This window comes from Macaca mulatta, chromosome X, assembly GCF_049350105.2.
Source record: "Macaca mulatta isolate MMU2019108-1 chromosome X, T2T-MMU8v2.0, whole genome shotgun sequence".
In the NCBI taxonomy this organism is placed as follows: Eukaryota; Metazoa; Chordata; class Mammalia; order Primates; family Cercopithecidae; genus Macaca; species Macaca mulatta.
Genome location: NC_133426.1, coordinates 139,830,236 through 139,848,594, shown reverse-complemented (window position 1 = coordinate 139,848,594; position 18,359 = coordinate 139,830,236). Strand labels below are relative to the sequence as shown.

General features: G+C 40.2%; 1 protein-coding gene across 1 annotated transcript in view; it reads left to right on the top strand.

Moving 5' to 3' along the window:
* The window catches only part of GPC4 (glypican 4), a 116,998-nt gene that overhangs the window by 63,207 nt on the left and 35,432 nt on the right, over positions 1 to 18,359 (top strand). The window contains exon 2 of the mRNA NM_001265741.1: positions 15,954 to 16,112. Coding sequence (NP_001252670.1) covers positions 15,954 to 16,112 — 159 coding nt within the window. The remainder of the gene's footprint in view (positions 1 to 15,953; positions 16,113 to 18,359) is intronic.

The following is an 18,359-nucleotide window of genomic DNA, read 5'->3' as shown; positions in this document are numbered from 1 at the left end:
AAACTTGAGATTGAACTATTGTTCTTTTTCAAGCTCATGCAGTTCTAGTATAGTCATTCTATATGACTGAACTTAACTCTAGTCAAGTAAATTTGGGTTAGGCTAGTTGATCTTTGTACTGGTCTGTGTTAATTGTCATATATAAAAAATATTAGTAGAAACACTCATGGGCAAAAACATAAGCATGTTTTCTGGATAGCCTGGTGGAACTCATTTTTATATAGGCAGTTCATTTGCAAAAATTAGGTCTTATAATGCTGGACATTTAGTTTGGCTTCAGCCTTTGAAAGGCTGTTCTTCCCCACACTGAAACTGATTTCATAATATGATTTAATGTATGTGCTGCTGTAGCATTGCATACAATTTAGGATTATGCTGTCTTGACTCAGAGTTAAAACATAAGCGTAGTTAGATTAAAAAATCAAACATGACCTTGCACAGTTTATGATCCAATGAAAGATAAAGAGAACAAAGTGGGCTGTTCTCTGTTCTTTCGTACTTCTAGTTACTGATACTTTTTAAAGTAGACTACAGTGTTTACTATTTCAAACCGATAAGCATAGCACTGCCGCCAAGTATTATCTTTAAAACAAGACCGACATTTAATTCAGTTGTCATTTGTTCTCATCCTTGAAGGCAGTTTAAAAAACAGTTGCCTCTCATTGGTTACTGTGGGATCAGGAAAAACTAGGAGCTTATGTAAATATGTGTGTATCTGAAAGGAGAAGGTTACTTTATTTTTTATTTTCCTTTGAAGTACCTTTAAGTGTACTCTTAAAATATATCCTGAACTGCATACCATTATGTGTTTTCCACATAAGATGAAACATCCTCAAGGAGAGGGGACAAAAACAAGTATATTAAAGTGACTTACTCTTTTCTGGCAGAAGGTCCTGGTACAAAATTAGGTCCTTGAATTTTCCAAATGAGGTTGTATTTATTGCCCTTCTTTTCTAAGAAAGGCTATTTTAATAATTTTTGCTATCACATCAAAGACTTTTCATGATAATTATAGTCAGTAATTGCAGTAGTAATGCTGCGTGCCATCTGCAGGCTCTGTGTAATGGAAACTAGGGAGAAAAACGTGTCCCTGTGCTTGATGGGAGTTACCATAGAACGAAAGGCCCTGGTGCCAGATCACCACTTGCATCAATTGTAGGTTATTCTCCCACTCCTGGGCCCTTGGTCATATATACTGTCTTTTTTTCTCCCTCCCTCCTTTGGCCCACTTCTTTCCATTTCTTTCTCTCTCACTCCTACAGGCCTCTAATGTGCAGGAGTAAGAGAGAAAGAACTTCCCCATCCCCCATGTTTGTTGCTTATCCTAAAGTAGCTGACAGGCCACATTCTAGGAGTAGAGGAGTAATTGGAACTTCTTTGGGATCAAATGTTTGACCAAATCAATTGGTTTGTGAGTGAGCAGTTGGCCCATTACCAAAAAGAGTTAGGGAGGGCAAGCTAGACATTGAAATAATGGAATGAGCACCCACTCACCCAGTTGCACCGGGTTAGAGAAAGCTGTCTGATACTTTCAATTTGTGAGCATCAGGTCTCAAGCTTGTCTATGGGCCAGATTTCTGAAGTGCTGGTGTCTCTCTTAGCTTCTGTGACAGGCATTACATTGTATAGTGACTCCAACATCAGCCCCATGGAAGGAACCCTAAGTTCTTAGAGGCTCAAATTAGAGTGGCTCCTATCCTTTCATTCATACCCAAAGCACAAATGGTAACAGGCAGCCGTTTCATTCTTGGTTAGTTCTTCAGTAAAGAAGGCCAGGACACTTGCAATGCACTTTTTGGAGCATTCATACCTATCTCTTTGGTCCAGTGGTGCCTAAGAGGGCCCTGGTATGGTTAGGGTTATCTGAAGATGGCTAGGAATTGAGCAGGCCTGACTTGAATGTGTAGTAAATGACTGGTTTCTCTCTTTTCTGTGTCACTTGCTGACAAAGAGGCAATAACTTTTCCATCTTCTTCTCTAAGGGAGTACATTTTTTTATTGTCATGAATAAGTAGACACATTAATACTTTAATATAGCACCTAAGATCTGGCTTTATTTTTCCTTCCCTGTGGTACTTAAGAAACCAGAGGAAAATGGTGGGTGGCTGGATGGCAGCCCAGCTGAAGAATTGGCTAATCAATACCTTGCCTTTGATTTCAGGCACCTTTTTATCAGTGTTTTACAGAGCCCAGAAAAAAACAGGGATTATTCCTGGTGTGTGCTCGGGAGGCACTGGGTGGTATCTCAAGTTGTTCACTGTTGAGTATATATCAGCCACTTGAGGGCATAGAAGCTCTCCTCTGGTGAGACCTCTGCTACAAAAATTGAACGGAGCTATGCCAATAATTTATTGACTATCCAAATATAAGTTTAGGGAAGCTTGTTATCAAGTGACCAGGTTAGGGCCTTTAAAAATCAAAGCACTGACATTGTCTGAGTTTTTTGTTTGTTTGTTTTTGTTTTTTTTTTAAGAAGATTTGAATGTTTAGTGATTTCTGATTTGTCAAGCCAAGGAAATGAAACAGCATGTGTGGGAAGTCTTTGTTCTGCCGATTTTGCTTTGTTGACCAAGAAAGGCAGCAGAACTAGGTCCCCAAGGAGTTTGTTTATTCACCCTTACCTTGTCAGATATTGCTCTGAGTCCGAGATAATGCCTTCAGTAGTTTTGGTTGTCTCAAAAAAATGGCTATAGTATATATGGCAATGTATAGGTTATATCTGAGTGTGCGACACTCTCCTACTTTGTCCAAAGGCACCTCCTATGGCACATCGGTTGAAGTCCCAAAGTGAGAAGAAACGGGTTGAGTTGATTTGCCTGATTTAGCATCATCTCTCCTCCTGTCTTTTGGACTTGAGTTGTTCCAAGATAAGATTAGAGGACCTCAGAGATCTTGTGGTGGGGAGGGGGTTGGAGGAATTAACATTATAGAGTAAGAAGGAGAGAGAAAAAGCCTAGAGAACAACAATAAAATCCATGTCTGTTCATCTTGTAATTTTCAAGAGGGCGGAGACCAAGCCTTTTGTATTTTCTGCACTGATGGATGGCATCTGGCACATAAGAGACACTTGATAAATACTGCATTAAGCACGAACAATGTTTTTGTGTTGCCAAATCAGGTCAAAGGTTAGTTTGGGAGAAGTGAATCAAATCTTTGACTTCGACTTGGGGAAAATGTTAGGGCAGAGTTCCATTCCCAGATAATCTCTTGCAGTGGTCTACTTGAAGTAACGAGTTCACGAAGTGGTAAATATACTGGATTTTCTAATCCTACTGAATAAATCAAATGTGGTTAATTAACAGGTTTGATTCTAAAGGAAAGGTTCTGAAAGGTGAGATTGGAGAATCAAATGGTGTTAAGAAGCCACTAGGATAAGTCCCAGTCAGACCTGGGGTGCCTCACTAATAAAGGCAAGCTGGTAGAGTCTATAATAAAGGCTGAGGACGCTGAAAACTTGAGCAAACTCGGTCTTCCAGGAAAGGCAACTTCGTTAAATAAGGGGAATCTGTGCTTTGCTAGTGACCTTGTGTTTCTTAAGTGGCTAATGCATATGTCGAGAAAGGAAAAACGGTGCATGTGATCTATTTAGGTTTTCAAAAAGCTTTTCTTGGTGGTGGTGGGCGGGGGGGCGGTGGCCGGGGGAGGGGGTAGGGGTTCACACCAAGCCAAGGAAACTCAAAATAACTGGCACACCATGGAATTGTGGGACTGTTTCGTCAAATATTATGATTGACTTTGAGGCAGGAAACAAAGGGTAAGGGATAAACACAGGTAATTCTCTGGATAGCAACATCAACAGTGGCATTCGCTCCAAAATTAGGACTGAGACAAGTTTTACTTAAAGCTCCAGGAACTGACCTAGAAAAGGAAGTACGCATTGAAATCTTTACATTTGTCAACAAAACTTTTCTAAATAACAAAGAGCCTATTAAATGGTAGTAAATTGTAGGGCATGTGCCCCAGGTGCTAGGGCATTAGATAATGGGGGAGAAGGAGTTTTTGTTTTGCTTTTACTGAAAATGGCATGCTTCATATTGCATAACATGCTGCTTGAAGACTTTTCATGGCCAATTGGGAGGGTTGGGGAAACTCAGCCTTGCAAAACGATGGGGAGTATGAGGAGGGCTCTGCCCCTCCCTCATCTGCCCATTCCAAGGTTCAGAACAATTTTTCTCTCATGTTATAAAATTAACCCCTGGTCAACGGTGGCTCATGTCCATATCCATGGGAACTGGGACTTATTAAGAGTCCTTCAGTCCAGATCTGTATTAGAGTAAGCTGTAACTTAACTATGACCTTTAACAATAATTTTGTAGAAGTGGGTTTTAAAGGATGTAATTAAGCACAAACATTAAAAATGTAAATCTTACTTTCCTCTGCACCATTTTATTGATGCCTAGCTAGAATTTTGAGTAATGGTTTGCATGGATTACTGCTTTTTGTTGTTGTTGTTGTTGTGTGTTTTTGTTTTGTTTTCAGAATGAAACATTCCCCCCTCCCCCACCCCAAGGCTTGAGTGCAGTGGCATGATCATGGTTCACTATAGCCTCAGCCTCCTGGGCTCAGGTGATTCTCCCACCTCAGCCTCCCTGACTAGCTGGGATTACAGGTGTGTGGCACCATGCCCGGCTAATTTTTAAATTTTTTGTAGAGACAGGGTCTCACTATGTTGCCCATGCTGATCTTGAAATCATGGGCTGAAGCAATCCTCCCACTTTGACCTCCCAAAATGGTAGGGTTACAGGCATGAGCCACTGTGCCCCTCCCAGAATCATTTTTCTTTATGTGAGGAAGTGGACTTTGCCATCGGTAGGTTTACATAAAGGCTTTCTAGATAGCTATTTGGAGAAATAGCTTTTGGAGAATTCATGACGAATGAAAATGTTATTCTTCTGGTGTATTTTTTCTAGACAGTAAATTTACTGAAAACCTCTTATCATGCTGTATTTTGAGGGGAGAAATTTTGGGTATACTGTGAAAAGGAGGATTAAGAGAAGGTAAAGACAGCTTTTACCTTCCCTTTTGTTTAAGATGAAAGCAATTACTAAGAAAGAGAAAATAATTTGATGTTAAAAATTGTCATGACTCAGCCAAGTGCAGTGGCTCATGCCTGTAATCTCAGCACTTTGGGAGGCTGAGGGGGAGGATCGCATGAGCTCAGGAGTTCGAGACCAGCCTGGGCGACGTAGTGAAATCCCATCTCTACAAAAAATACAAAAATTAACCAGGTGTGGTGGCACACGCCTGTAATCCCAGCTACTTAAGAGGCTGAGGTGGGAAGATCACTTGAGCCCAGGAGGTCGAGACTGCAGTGAGCTATGCTCACGCCACTGATCTCCATCCTGGGTGACAGAGCAAAGACCCTGTGCTCAACAACAACAACAAATCGTCATGACTCACACAGTCCATGAAATGTATGTAAAAAGGCAGGCTTTAATCATTCAATTAGAACAATCAGAGAAATGTCTGATATCTGTGAGCCTCCCCACCCACCAACTGTATTTTCTTCTATACTTGCAGCAAATTCAGCTGTTGACCATTTCGGATATTCCTGTGAATTCTAAATGCCTGTGGCAGGCTATCTGAGAATGAGATTCCCAGGATCTTCTTTAGAGATTATTTGGAAATAATAAGGAAAATTACCTGCTGTTGGAAGTCAGTGTTGAGTCAGCCCCTGGGGGAGGAGGAAAGGGGTGTCTCTGATGTCTTCCTGAGGATACCTTGCTCCTTTTGCTTTCTCCAAGGTCTTCTGTGATGGTGTGCAGGAGACTGCCCACTGGGACAGTCACTGGAGATGCAAAGAAAGGGCAAAGTGCTGGCGGCTAGCCCTCTCCTACTCTGGGAATCACCATGACCTTCCAAGCCAGGTCTGATCAGCTGTCTCAGAGATGGCCCTGCCGAGGCCTTGGTCTACCAGCGATTATGATGCGTGGCTTGGGGGTACAGGTTCCAGAGGGAAAATAAAATCCTCACCCGTGGCGTTTTCTGTCTAGGCTGCTTTTTATTCGTAACTGAATGTATCACTGGGGCTCTAACAGATGTGATCAACCCTGGGAATCTCAGTCTCTATACTGTCTCTCATCTCACTCTCTGTAAAAAGAAAACCTCAGAGTTGGGAGAGTGGGAGTATGAGAAAAATTCACCAGTAAAACAAGAAGGACTTTGAGGAGAGTTGTGGAAATCTTAATTTCATAGGCACCATGTAACAAACACCCTCAAAGTCTGTGTGTTTGTTTTTCTCTTAAAGAGCTTGAAACTCACATGTGATGCCTTTAAATCACTTGAATGAGTATGAAATCCATAGAGGCATTTGGAATCATTTATTTATCCCTAGGCCTTCTGTTAAATTATGAGCCTAGTGAAAATCATAATTGCTACTTAAGAGAAATTCTCTAACGATGCTACCAAGATATGTGCACCTGAATTATTGACAGAAAAGATCTCCTTTGTTAGTTGCGAAACAAGAGAGCTCCATCTTTTCCTGTCTGCTCCTTGCTATCCTGCAAGGGTCCCCAGCACACTTCTGTGAACCTTTTATTAGCACTGCTTAGAAAGTATTTACAGGAGTCTCAGAATTTTTGGAGAGTTTTGGGTTAATCACTAGTAGTATTACTATTCCTTTTGAGTCCTGGAGGTAGTGGTTGTAAATGTGCAAAATAGATGCAGTTGCTCTAGCTGCTTAGAAGTGATGGCAACACAAGGTCAAAGTGTGCATTTCAGGCCATTCACTCGGTTTGGTTTGGTGTGCCTTACTTAATAAACCTTTGGTACCGTTAAAATGGGGATCTAAGATTGTCAGAATTGGTTCTTAATTTGTCAGATTGGTTCACAATTTGCTTATCATTTAAAAAGCAATAAGAAGCCTTGATTGATTTCTATCTGGAGTGCAGTTTAAAGCTGTTATAAGCTCATTGAAATGAAATGTAGAGTTTTAAAGTAGCAACCCTAACTCTTCCAACTACCCTTACATAAAGTTATTCTTACAAAAATATAATAAAACTGATTATTGAACTGTATGTGTTTCTGACTGGCCTTCTGTATCCTACCTTGCAGGATTAGTGGACCTAGAAATAATTGGCAGTCTTAAGCCCACCAGAGCTATATTTTGGCAAGGTTTTGCAAAATGCTAACTGGCTGCATTTCTCCTACTGATTGGTAGGTGATCTCAAATCATATATCTGCATAATGACTGTAATTTACGTGCTTTGTTATTAAGGTCAGATGACTCCAGGCTTTGGATGCACATAGCACATTTTATGCAGTAATTTCATTCCTTTTTGGAAGGAGGGAGGATGGATTAATGTACACGTTCCTCCACCTCCCTGGAGTTATTAAAAACCTTTAGAGATTTTCTTTCTTTGTTCCCATGAAGCAGAGCATTGTATGTTCCTCATGGGGTTCTTAGATAGCTTAGAGGGGCTGGAGTTATATAGCAACCTGCATTTTAGTTCACTTTGTGGCTACGTGAATTTAGATCTAAGAAATGAACAGAAACTGTTTTGGTAATGCTTTAGACCAACAGCAAAGAATTATTTTACTTTTAGAACAATAAAAATTAGAAAAAGAGTAAAGTAGCAATTGAGGGATTAGGAAAATTGCTCCAGCAAATAATAGCTTAATACAGCTCCCCAATATTAGAATTACATCAAGTATTTATATTTTTGAAAGCGTGATGAAAGTTTTTCCCTGCTGGCCACATGTATTTATGCTTTTTAATTTGAAAGCCAAGATTCGCTTTTCTTTAAAAAAATAACTTCTAGTAGAAGAGTTTTAGATTTACAGAAGTTGGGAAGATAGCATATAGACTTTCCTATATCTCACCCCCAGTGTTCTGTTATTAACATCTTACATTAGGGTGGTATGTTTCTCATGATTGATGAACCAATATTGATACAAAATTATTAACTAAAGTCCACACTTAATTCTGATTTCCTGAGTTTTTTGGTAACTGTCTTATTGGGATATAGTTAATGTAACAAATAATTCACCTATTTGAAGTGTACAGTGACTTTAAATCTACAAGGTTGTACCTCCATCACCAAAATCAATTTTTCATCACCCCCAAGAGAAACCCTGTACCTTTTAGCTGGCATCCTCACTTTCATCCTTTCCCCTCTCCCCCAGCCCTGGGCAACCAAGAATCTACATTCTATCTCTAGATTTGCTTATGCTGGACATTTTATATGAATGTGGATTTTTTTCACTTAGCAGTGTTTTTGAGATTCATCCATGTTGTAACATGTATCTGAATTTCCTTCCTTCTAATGGCTGAGTAATATTCTATCATACAGATACAGTAGACCACATTTTGTTTATCCATTCATTTGCTGATGGAAATTTGGCTATTATGAATAATGCTGCTATGAATATTTGCATACAACTTTTTGTTTGATTTCCTTAGTTCACCCCCGCCCCCACCAGTGTCCTTATTCTGTTCCAGGATCCCATCCAGGATGTCACATTATATTTCCTCATCATGTCTCCTTAAGCTTCTGTGGCTTTGCTTTTGATGGCCATTTGAATTCCTTGGTTGATGGCTTGGTCGCCATCAGTTCACCATCACATATGCATGCCGTTCAACTCCTTGATGTGCCCTATTTCCATATCTTTCTGTACTTGCTAGAAGAGAAAATTTTGCTAAAAGAAAAACTTTGGACATGAGGCAGGAGAATAAGGTCTGGAGGCAGAGAACCTGAGGCTAATTCATGCTGACTTCCAAGAACTAAACTGAAAGGAAAACCCCAACTTTCCACGCTTAAGTGACAGAAGGACCAGAGGCTACTTCCTTTGCAACACCACACCCTGCCTTCCCCCTTTTTCTGTGTGGCAGGAGGAAAACTGAAAGTACCTCTGATTGGGCTGGGCGCAGTGACTCACACCTGTAATCCCAGCGCTTTGGGAGGCCTAGGCGGGTGGATCACGAGGTCAGGAGATTGAGACCATGGTGAAACCCCATCTCTACTAAAAATACAAAAAATTAGCTGGGCGCAGTGGTGGGCGCCTGTAGTCCCAGCTCAGGAGGCTGAAGCAGGAGAATGGCGTGAACCCGGGAGGCGGAGCTTGCAGTGAGCCGAGATCGCGCCGTTCAACTCCAGCCTGGGTGACAGCAACACTCTGTCTCAAAAAATAAAAATAAAAATAAAAAATAAAGTGCCTCTTGATTGGTTGCTTTCCCAATCAGACATTTGCATAGGAGTGTAACTATGTAACTTCATTTTAGCCTCAGACTGATTGCAGGCCACTACTTCATTTGCATGAGGTAAACACCAAGTGGCCAATCGAAACCTCTAGGGGGTATTTGAACCCCAGAAGATTCTGTAACCGGGGCCCATGAGCTACTGCTTGGGTGGCTCACACCCTGTGGAGAATACTTTAATTTTCTATAAGTCTCTGCTTTTGTTGCTTCATTCTTTCCTTGCTTTGCTGTGCATTTTGTCCAATTCTTTGTTCAAAACACCAAGAAGCTGGACAACTTGCAGTCAAGACCCTCTACTGGTAACAGACAAATTAATTTTAACAGAATTTAACTGAGCAAAGAATGATTTGCAAATTGATCACCCCTCCCGACAACCAGAATATGTTCAGCGGGATTCCAGTACTGCCATGTAGTTGGAGAGGATTTATGGACAGAAAAGGGAAAGTGACTTACAGAAAACGGAAGTGAGGTACAGAAACAGCTAAGTTGGTTACAACTCAGTGATTTCCTTATTTTGAACATGGTTTGAACCGTTGGCCACCTGTGATTGGTACAAGAGCAGGTTACAGTCTGTTTACACACCCAGTTTAGGTTACAGTTCACTATGTACGGAGAAACCTTTAGACCAAACTTTAAATGTGTAAGGAGGCAGCTTTAGGCTGAACTGAATTTAACAAGGTGCTGCTTTTCTGGCCCCCCTCCCTCACCTAGTACAAGTTGTCAGAAATTGTTCTTCACACAAAACTTCAGTAACTTAGCATAAGATATGTTCATTTCTTTCTTTGTTTTGCAATTGTACTGTTTTACATTTACATAATACCTCCTTGTTTTCAAGGGGCTTTTTTCGTTTTAAGGTTCCAGTGGGTAACTTACTTTCCCAAGAGTCTTTACCAAAAGCTTCCAATCATGTAGCGCTGGGCTTCAAATCCATATTCCTGACTTCTAGCTCAAACTTCTTTTTTTTTTTTTTATGAGGCAGAGTCTCGCTCTGTCACCCATGCTGGAGTGCAGTGACGCGATCTCGTCTCACTGCAAGCTCCGCCTCCCGGGTTCACGTCATTCTCCTGCCTCAGCCTCCTGAGTAGCTGGGACTACAGGCACCCGGCTAATCTTTTTGTATTTTTAGTAGAGACGGAGTTTCATCCTGTTAGCCAGGATGGTCTCCATCTCCTGACCTCGTCATCTGTCCACCTTGGCCTCCCAAAGTGCTGGGATTACAGGTGTGAGCTACCGTGCCCGGCTAGATCAAACTTCTTATCCCTAGACTGCTGCTATCTCTGCAGAATAAAAGATCCAAGTAGTTTTAAATATTTGGAACCTTTTAAATTCACTCCTTAAAAACCCCTTGTAAAAAGCTAAGTTTTCTTCATAACTCAAGTGAGGCACTCTTCAAGAAAGGCCAATGCAAAATCATAGTCTCTTATGTTTGCAATTTACATAGTGCTTTCCAGTCTATTCTTCTCAAATGTTCCTCACTACGGTCCTTACCCTTCGGGAACAGTTTGTCTCTCTATTTACCAAAGGCATTAGGTTGCATTATTGGTAAAATCAGTCCGAGTACCAAGAGTGTCTACCTTAAAAATCCCACTGGTGCAGGCAAAGCCTGGATTCTCTCCCAGTATCTTGCAATATTTTCTGGCTCTGTTTTCTCCATTTAGGACACTGGGGGAGTAAACACTAGAGATTTACTTTATTTCCTGCAGGTACAGAAAGAAAGCTGACCCCTCAGTGGTAACTACCAGTATTCCTCTATTACTGCCCCACCTCCCAAAAAAGTGTGAGAATTGGAGAGACACTTTCTTGGCATCTAGTTGGATTTCTAAATGTATTTTCTGAGAAACGTATAGAAAATGGTTGTTAGACATAGTTGAAAATAGTCAAGTTAGTAGTAAATAAGCTGAGGGCTGGCCTGAGAACCTATCTACCATTTATAACATTTTCTATGGGAAGCTGAGTTATGAGCAACTGAAAATAAACGAACATGAGCTGCATCCCATTTGTACATCAGAGCCAGCCTTTGGTGAGAGGAATAAATGAGATAAAATGAGAAAGCACAGTTTCACAGATTGTTTGCCTCAGAGCGCTGTTAAATGATGGAATAGATTCCTCATATTCAATGCCTACTTCTTTAACCATTGATTTGAAGTGCTTCAAAAAAAGAACCAATACATACTCAGCAGGATTGGGAGTAATTTATTGTGATTGTCTTTGTTCAGCTTTGAAAACTAAGGCATTGATATTAAGACTAAAGAGAAATTACATAGAGCTGGTGTGATTGAAAAAAGTTTGGCTCTTTCGAGTGATTTTTTTGTTTTTAATGCCAGAGAGTTAAGCTTTAAAAGCACGCTTCATTGAATCCCATCCAAGCCTCCTAGGACAGGGCTGGGGGACCTTTTTTCTATTGAGGGCCAGTGACCCACAAAGAAAAAAACTAATCAAGGGCCATGTACAAAAAGCAACTTAATTTAGGTGCTTCCTTAGAAAACCATAAAGCATTGAATTCACCTGCTTTTTAAATTAAGAACAAGGAATTCTAACAAGTACAACAAATAAAAAAAACCCTTCAGTTTCATATTATGCACCATTTAAGAGGTGGGGTGGGGTCAGAGAGAACTACATGGGTAGAGTGAAAAGAGAGTGGAAAGCAGACAGGAGAGTCTTGAGGGACTAGAAGCGATACATGAAGAAGAAACTATATGTCAAGAGTCATGGAAGCAGGAGATTGAATTAGGGAAATATGGGAGAGAAATGCCAGTTGTAGATCATAATCTACTATTCGCTAAGGTAGTAGACTAATCGTCACCTGCTATAACCAGCTGTTCCACAGCTGGAATTCAGAAGCCTTTCTAGCAACAATTCTTAAGGAAGGGTCAGAATCACCTAGAGCCCTTGTTAAAAAGTACCAGTGTCCAATGCTACCCCCACAGTGGCTGTCTACCTGTCCCATCTTTATTCTGTTGTCCTCGTGTTCAGCTCTCTCAGCCTAAAGGAAAATTTATGGCATCTTTCTTCAATGAGAAGAATATAAGATCACCGGGCTTAGAAAGGAAATCTCCAGAAAGAAAAGATTTCTCACTCAGACACAGCATTTTAGAAACAGTCTCAAACACATAAGACAGAATGCCTTTCAAATAATATGCACGCCCTAGCTTTCAAAATAAACCATTTTGGGTGCTTAAAGTAGAAATATTCAAGTTTAAAAAAAAAACTGAATTAGTTGCTCGAGTCTTCAAAGATTTTTTACCAGAATATGGAGCTATAATTTCATTTTCAAATGTACCCAGACTTGTCCTCCTTTTCCTCCCTGTGCTTCTCATTAGCACTAACTAGTTATGGCACTGAATCCCCAGTAGCCCAAGTATGTCTTGGGGTTTAATTCACAAGTATGTCTTGGACTACGTGTGTCACAGGGCTTTTGGCAAGAATGTCAAATTACATTTTCAAGTAATGCTTTTTAGAAATGCAGACAGGATAAGTGGTGCATTCAGAGCTATATGGCCCAAAGTGCGAACTTTGCACTGAGGGGCAGATGACTTTGCCAACAGAAACATTAGCCAAGTATCTACCCTGTTGTTGTCCTTTACATAAGGCAAGCCTTTCACCATTAGACAAAATCTTCCCGGAAAGATCTCTCTGAGATGAAAGTGCACTATTTTTTTTCTTTTTAAAATTAGGTATTGCAGGCCAGGCACGGTGGCTCATTCTTGTAATCCCAGTACTTTAGGAGGCCGAGGCGGGCGGATCACCTGAGGTCAGGAGTTTGAGACCAGCCTGGCCAACATGGTGAAACCCTGTCTCTACTAAAAATACAAAAATTAGCCTGGCATGGTGGCACATGCCTGTAATCCCAGTTACTTGGGAGGCGGAGGCACGAGAATCCCTTGAACCCAGGAGGCGGAGGTTGCAGTGAGCTGAGATCACTACACTGTACTCCAGCCTGGGCAGTAGACTGAGATTCTGTCTCAGAAAGGAAAGAAAGAAAGAAAGAAAGAGAGAAAGAGAGAGAGAGAGAGAGAGGGAGGGAGGGAGGGAGGGAGGGAGGGAGGGAGGAAGGAAAGAAGGAAAGAAGGAAAGAAGGAAGGAAAGGGGCACCAAAACAAAGTCATGCCCCAGTGTTCCAGTATCAACAAGTCTCGATAAGGTTCTGCTTGAAGGTCACTGGTGGAGATGAGATGGGTGGAGTGCCTGGGCCACTCTGGGCCTTTAATGTGTGCCAGTGTAAATGGTGCCATCCACTCGGACCAGGTTACTAGGAAAACTTTTATTGCTGCTACCCGTTTTTGAAGGGTATATCCTTAGTATAAATTTCCTGTGGGTGAGTTTAAGCCTGTCAACATCTAGCACCTTCTTCAACAGAGAAAATTATTATTTCCTGCTGTCTCTTGGTATTTTCTTGCTTTGAGGTGTATGTGTGTGTGTGCGCATGTGTTTGTGCATGTACCCATGTACATTGGGGGCAGGGAAAAAAGATGGGTACTTTTCTGTGAACTTAGAAACCTATTTTGATAGGATCCAGTAAGTGACCCTTATGTGTGAACCCTGTTGACATTAGGTGAGCATAGTTTATTTTCCAAACTCACAAGTTATTTTGCCTTAAAAATTCATCCATACCACAATGGAATCTTTGCAGGTGCTTGAAAAAACAGCCTATCCTATAATGAATTTTAGCTTATAACAATCTTTAAAAATTTTATTGAAAGTCTTTATTATGAAGTAATTCATTTGAACCATCCTCTGTGGGTTCTCATTCTGAGCAATCCAATTCATTTTCTAGAGGGGGTATGAGTGTAATATGTATTATTTAATATAGCGACAGCACTGTACTATTTGGGGGCCTTCATATTGTTTTATGTGTTAAGACTATAATGGAGGGAACCCTTACCTCAACCCTGAAACCAGGAGACAGCTGAATCTTTCTATGTTAATTATGTGTCCCAGTACCAAAGGCCTGCTGTGAACTTGTTAAGCCAGTGAAGAGGGAGTTTTGTTTTTGGTTGTAACAAAGGTGTTTCCATAAAACCAAGCCGTAGCAACCCCTCTTCTGTCACTAACGAGATCTAAGATATTCTGCAGTCTCACAGCTCTAAACTTGATTACACAACCTTTTTTTTTTTTTTTCCTTTTTTTACTGTTAGAATTATCTGTTGACCACGGTTTTCAGAAATGCCAAAAGAAACTTTTAGCAGTTTCTGGATGAGGAAGTTATTTGAAGATTGTTGCCCTTTCTGCCTTCCTTACATTGTCCTTTAATGCTGCATACTCCCCTTTTTTGGGGGCAGTAACATTCTCCTTACTTTTTAATTGCCAGGAAGGAAGAATGATCGGGAACATATATGATTATATAATTATTTGCATATGTGCAGTAGACAATCTAGTGTTAGTCAAATAAATTGCCAGCTCAATTTTATCTGAAATACCCTGCTACCCTAAAGCTGCTTTGATATCTCTATTAGGCGAAGCCCTATTTCCTGTAAGTACACATGGCCAAGAAACAGCAATGACCAGCTCATGGACCATTTCGTTTTCCATGATTAGTGTTGTTTGAATGATTAGCTTTTAATTCCCCATCACTTTGTTGATTGGACACACTTACCATTGACAGGTTCATATGTCTTCAATATACTCATTCCTGAGTTCCTCAGATCACCTCTGTCTTCGGACCCGTTTTGACTTACATAGAACACGGACAGCAATAGCAGAAGGAACAGTGAAAGTCAATCCTTGTAAACATGTGTACAAAATTATACCACACCAATTAATATTGGAGAGACTGAAGTGATAGTAGCTAGTGGGGTTTATTTTTGAGTGGCATTGCATCTTGTGGTCATTATGAGGGAAGAGACATTGTCTCTTCAAAGCACAATTTTTGTTCTGTGACGGAGAACAAGGGGGGAACTCTGGGGCGTATAGAAAAAAACCTCACCTTCAAACTGCAAGCGAAATGCAGTTGCTATAAGTGGGGGAAATACTTCGTGGGTTGGGTTGCTGTGGAGTGATGTCTTTGACATTTCCCTTGACTCTTGGGGCTGCATCACTACATAAAGGCGTTTATTGGAAGTTGTTGGTCTATACTGGGATGATGCTACATATACAGAATCATAGGGTAGATATAGTCTCTGACATCTGCACAGAATACATTGGATTAAAAAAAATCTGAAACTTAAGAATTGAGGATTACCATTACCCCTTTGTGATTTATCATAGGCTCAGATCATCCAGCATAAACCCCTATAGTTTCCTCTTTGCTGACAACCCTTGAAATGCACAAATCCCTTTGTTTCCCCACAGTATAACTATTGCACATATATTTGCTCAGTTTTTGTCTGTTGTCACATATTTTATAAATCATTCGTCATTAAGGACAATCTCTCTTGGAGTGTAAACTCCCAAATCTGGAAAAACTGTGTCTCGTTTGCATGACTTCTGCAGTATTTAGCATAGAATATGAGAATCTCTGGGAATTTATAAAAGAGACTTTAGTTGACATGGAATACTATATTGTTTATTGACCACACCAATTTTCCTGTGGTTTAGCCATCTCTCTGATTGGAAAGTTCTTTTGCTTTTTGGAGAGGGCTTTATTTATTTTCTCAAAAAGGGAATGAATATTTTTAGGCTTCCTGGAACTTGTTAGGTACACATAATGCCTGGGCCTTTGCAGGAACCTCACAGGTTGAAATGAACCTAAATCAAACCCTTCCCTCTTAGACTTGATGAATGATGATAGACATTGACTGTCCTACTTTTTATCTTGCAGGTGATCATTTGAAGATCTGCCCCCAGGGTTCTACCTGCTGCTCTCAAGAGATGGAGGAGAAGTACAGCCTGCAAAGTAAAGATGATTTCAAAAGTGTGGTCAGCGAACAGTGCAATCATTTGCAGGCTGTCTTTGCTTCACGTTACAAGAAGTTTGATGGTATGTTATTCAAGTCATATGTAAGAGCCGGCAGTTAAGTCTGTACTGTAGCTTTTTCACAGCTCCTCTGCTCCCTCAGTGCTTAAGTTTTCTCCCAAGATGTTGTCGTTGTTGGATACCAGAGACGAGTTAGCCCCGTAGCTTTATGGCTAGAACACTTCCGGATGCACTGGAATCTGTATGGTAGGCATTATGGAAATATGGTCACAAGGAGCCAAAAAATAGATTAGTTTAACTTAAATGCTTTCATTTATTTTCTTGGATGAACACAGAATAGTGTTATTGACGCAAATCCCTTTTTAGAAAGAAAGACCTCCTAATAAAAAGCAGGCATCTGAAAACTGTCTTAGTCAAAATAGAGAGAATTTACAGATGCTAGACTTCAAATTAAATTTCAAAATGGATCCCCAAAGACAACTAGAATTCCTAAAAGTTTTGCGGAACATGGACAGGATTAAAGTTCTTGAGTTTCCATGCAGCAGAGACCCAAAAGTAGCTATTTTACTATAGTCTTCATTAAGCTGGGCTCCATCCAGCCTCACATTAACTGAAGCTCTTGCATAGTCTTTCCATGTAAAAGCCACAACAGAACCCATTCTAATCACCTGTGCCAGACATGACTTCTCACAGGCACACTTTCTCTTAATATTGAAGAAATAGCCAATATGAGCCAATTGAGAGTGTACTTTGGTCCTATCTGAACAATGGCACAGATAACAGACTTTAAAAAATAGAATATGGAGTCCAAAACACCTCAGGATTCTTTTCCCTGGTGCTGTTCACTCAGTTTGAAGATTGTTATGAAGTAGATTTAGTTTTAAGAGGAATGATTTCCTTTGTGCCTGTTTTAAAGGCCATTCTAATTACATAGTACCTTTGAAGCATGCTTTTCTTGACATTATGTGTGGTGAAGAAGTACAAGACAAATTTTCTAGATATGAAATGTCTTTGAATATTTCTGCAAAGGGCTTGTTACCATGGTGAGAAAGTTAGACTAAATTAGATTTGATATAGCTGATAAGGCAGTCCTCAGTTAAAGAACAGGTTGTATTTCAAATGTTGGCTTTGAGATTTGTTATTTCAAACTTATAGCCAATTTAATAAGTGTTAGGTTCCCAGGTGAGACCACAAAAGCATATTTAATCTATAATGTAGTTGAACTAAAACACTGTCTATGTAGTATGCCATTGATCCTACCCATTTTTTCAAACACACTATGTGGAAAATTGTATCTTAGTTCTATTACCTTTCCCTGGATGAATGGGAACAATTTATATATCTATATATCTTTCTTATTACCCACATCCCTCTACATATATGCTGTAGCTGTTAAGAATATTTAACAGTATGTTAATACCACATGAAAATGGGTGTTACTGGCAAAATCTATCATTAGACCTCCCCTGTCTCTCCTGATCACTGAATTATTATTATTGAAAATAATGGTGTTTTCTTCACTATGACATTTCTCATTCAAGATAATAACCTAAGTCTTTTCTTTTACTTTGGGGAGAAAACTTAGATAATTAAATGGTCATCTTTGAAAACTTAAGATGTTGATATTTAAAAATCACCACTTAGGGGCTTCATAATGGAATTTAGAAGGAAAAAAAAAATCTGCTCTTTAGAAATGACTCTCCTGTTGGCAGCACAATGTAGTGGAGATAGAGTTGTTTCTAAGTTCCAAGGCCTTCTACTCCAAGCCACCTCATTTCTTGTTAGACTTCTGTCTTCCTGGCAGGGAGCCCACAGTCATTGCCTATGGGCCTGCTGGTTTAGCTATTCTTTTCCCTTCTCGCTCCCCATGGTTTTATAGCACTACTATGATTCCAATGTGTAAGTTTTTTTTGTTTTGTTTTGCTTTCTTTTTTCTTCTTAAACCATACAGAGAAACTTTATCTGTAAGTGTTAACATGTGTTTTTTAAAAAGGATAGAAAAACAGTTTTTCTTGCTCTTCCCTACCAGGCTTCACATTCAATAAATATGTTAACACTATGCCTTGATCAGTTTCAAAACTTTAATGATTATGAAACTCCAGTGTTTTTTTCTGACTTCAAATTAAAATATGGCATAGGCTGGGCACGGTGGCTCATGTCTGTAATCCCAGCACTTTAGGAGGCCACGGTGGGCAGATTGCTTAAGCCCAGGAGTTCGAGAGCAGCCTGAGCAACATGACGAAACCCTGTCTCTACTAAAAATACGAAACTTAGCCAGGAGTGGTGGTGTGTGCCTATGGTCCCAGCTAT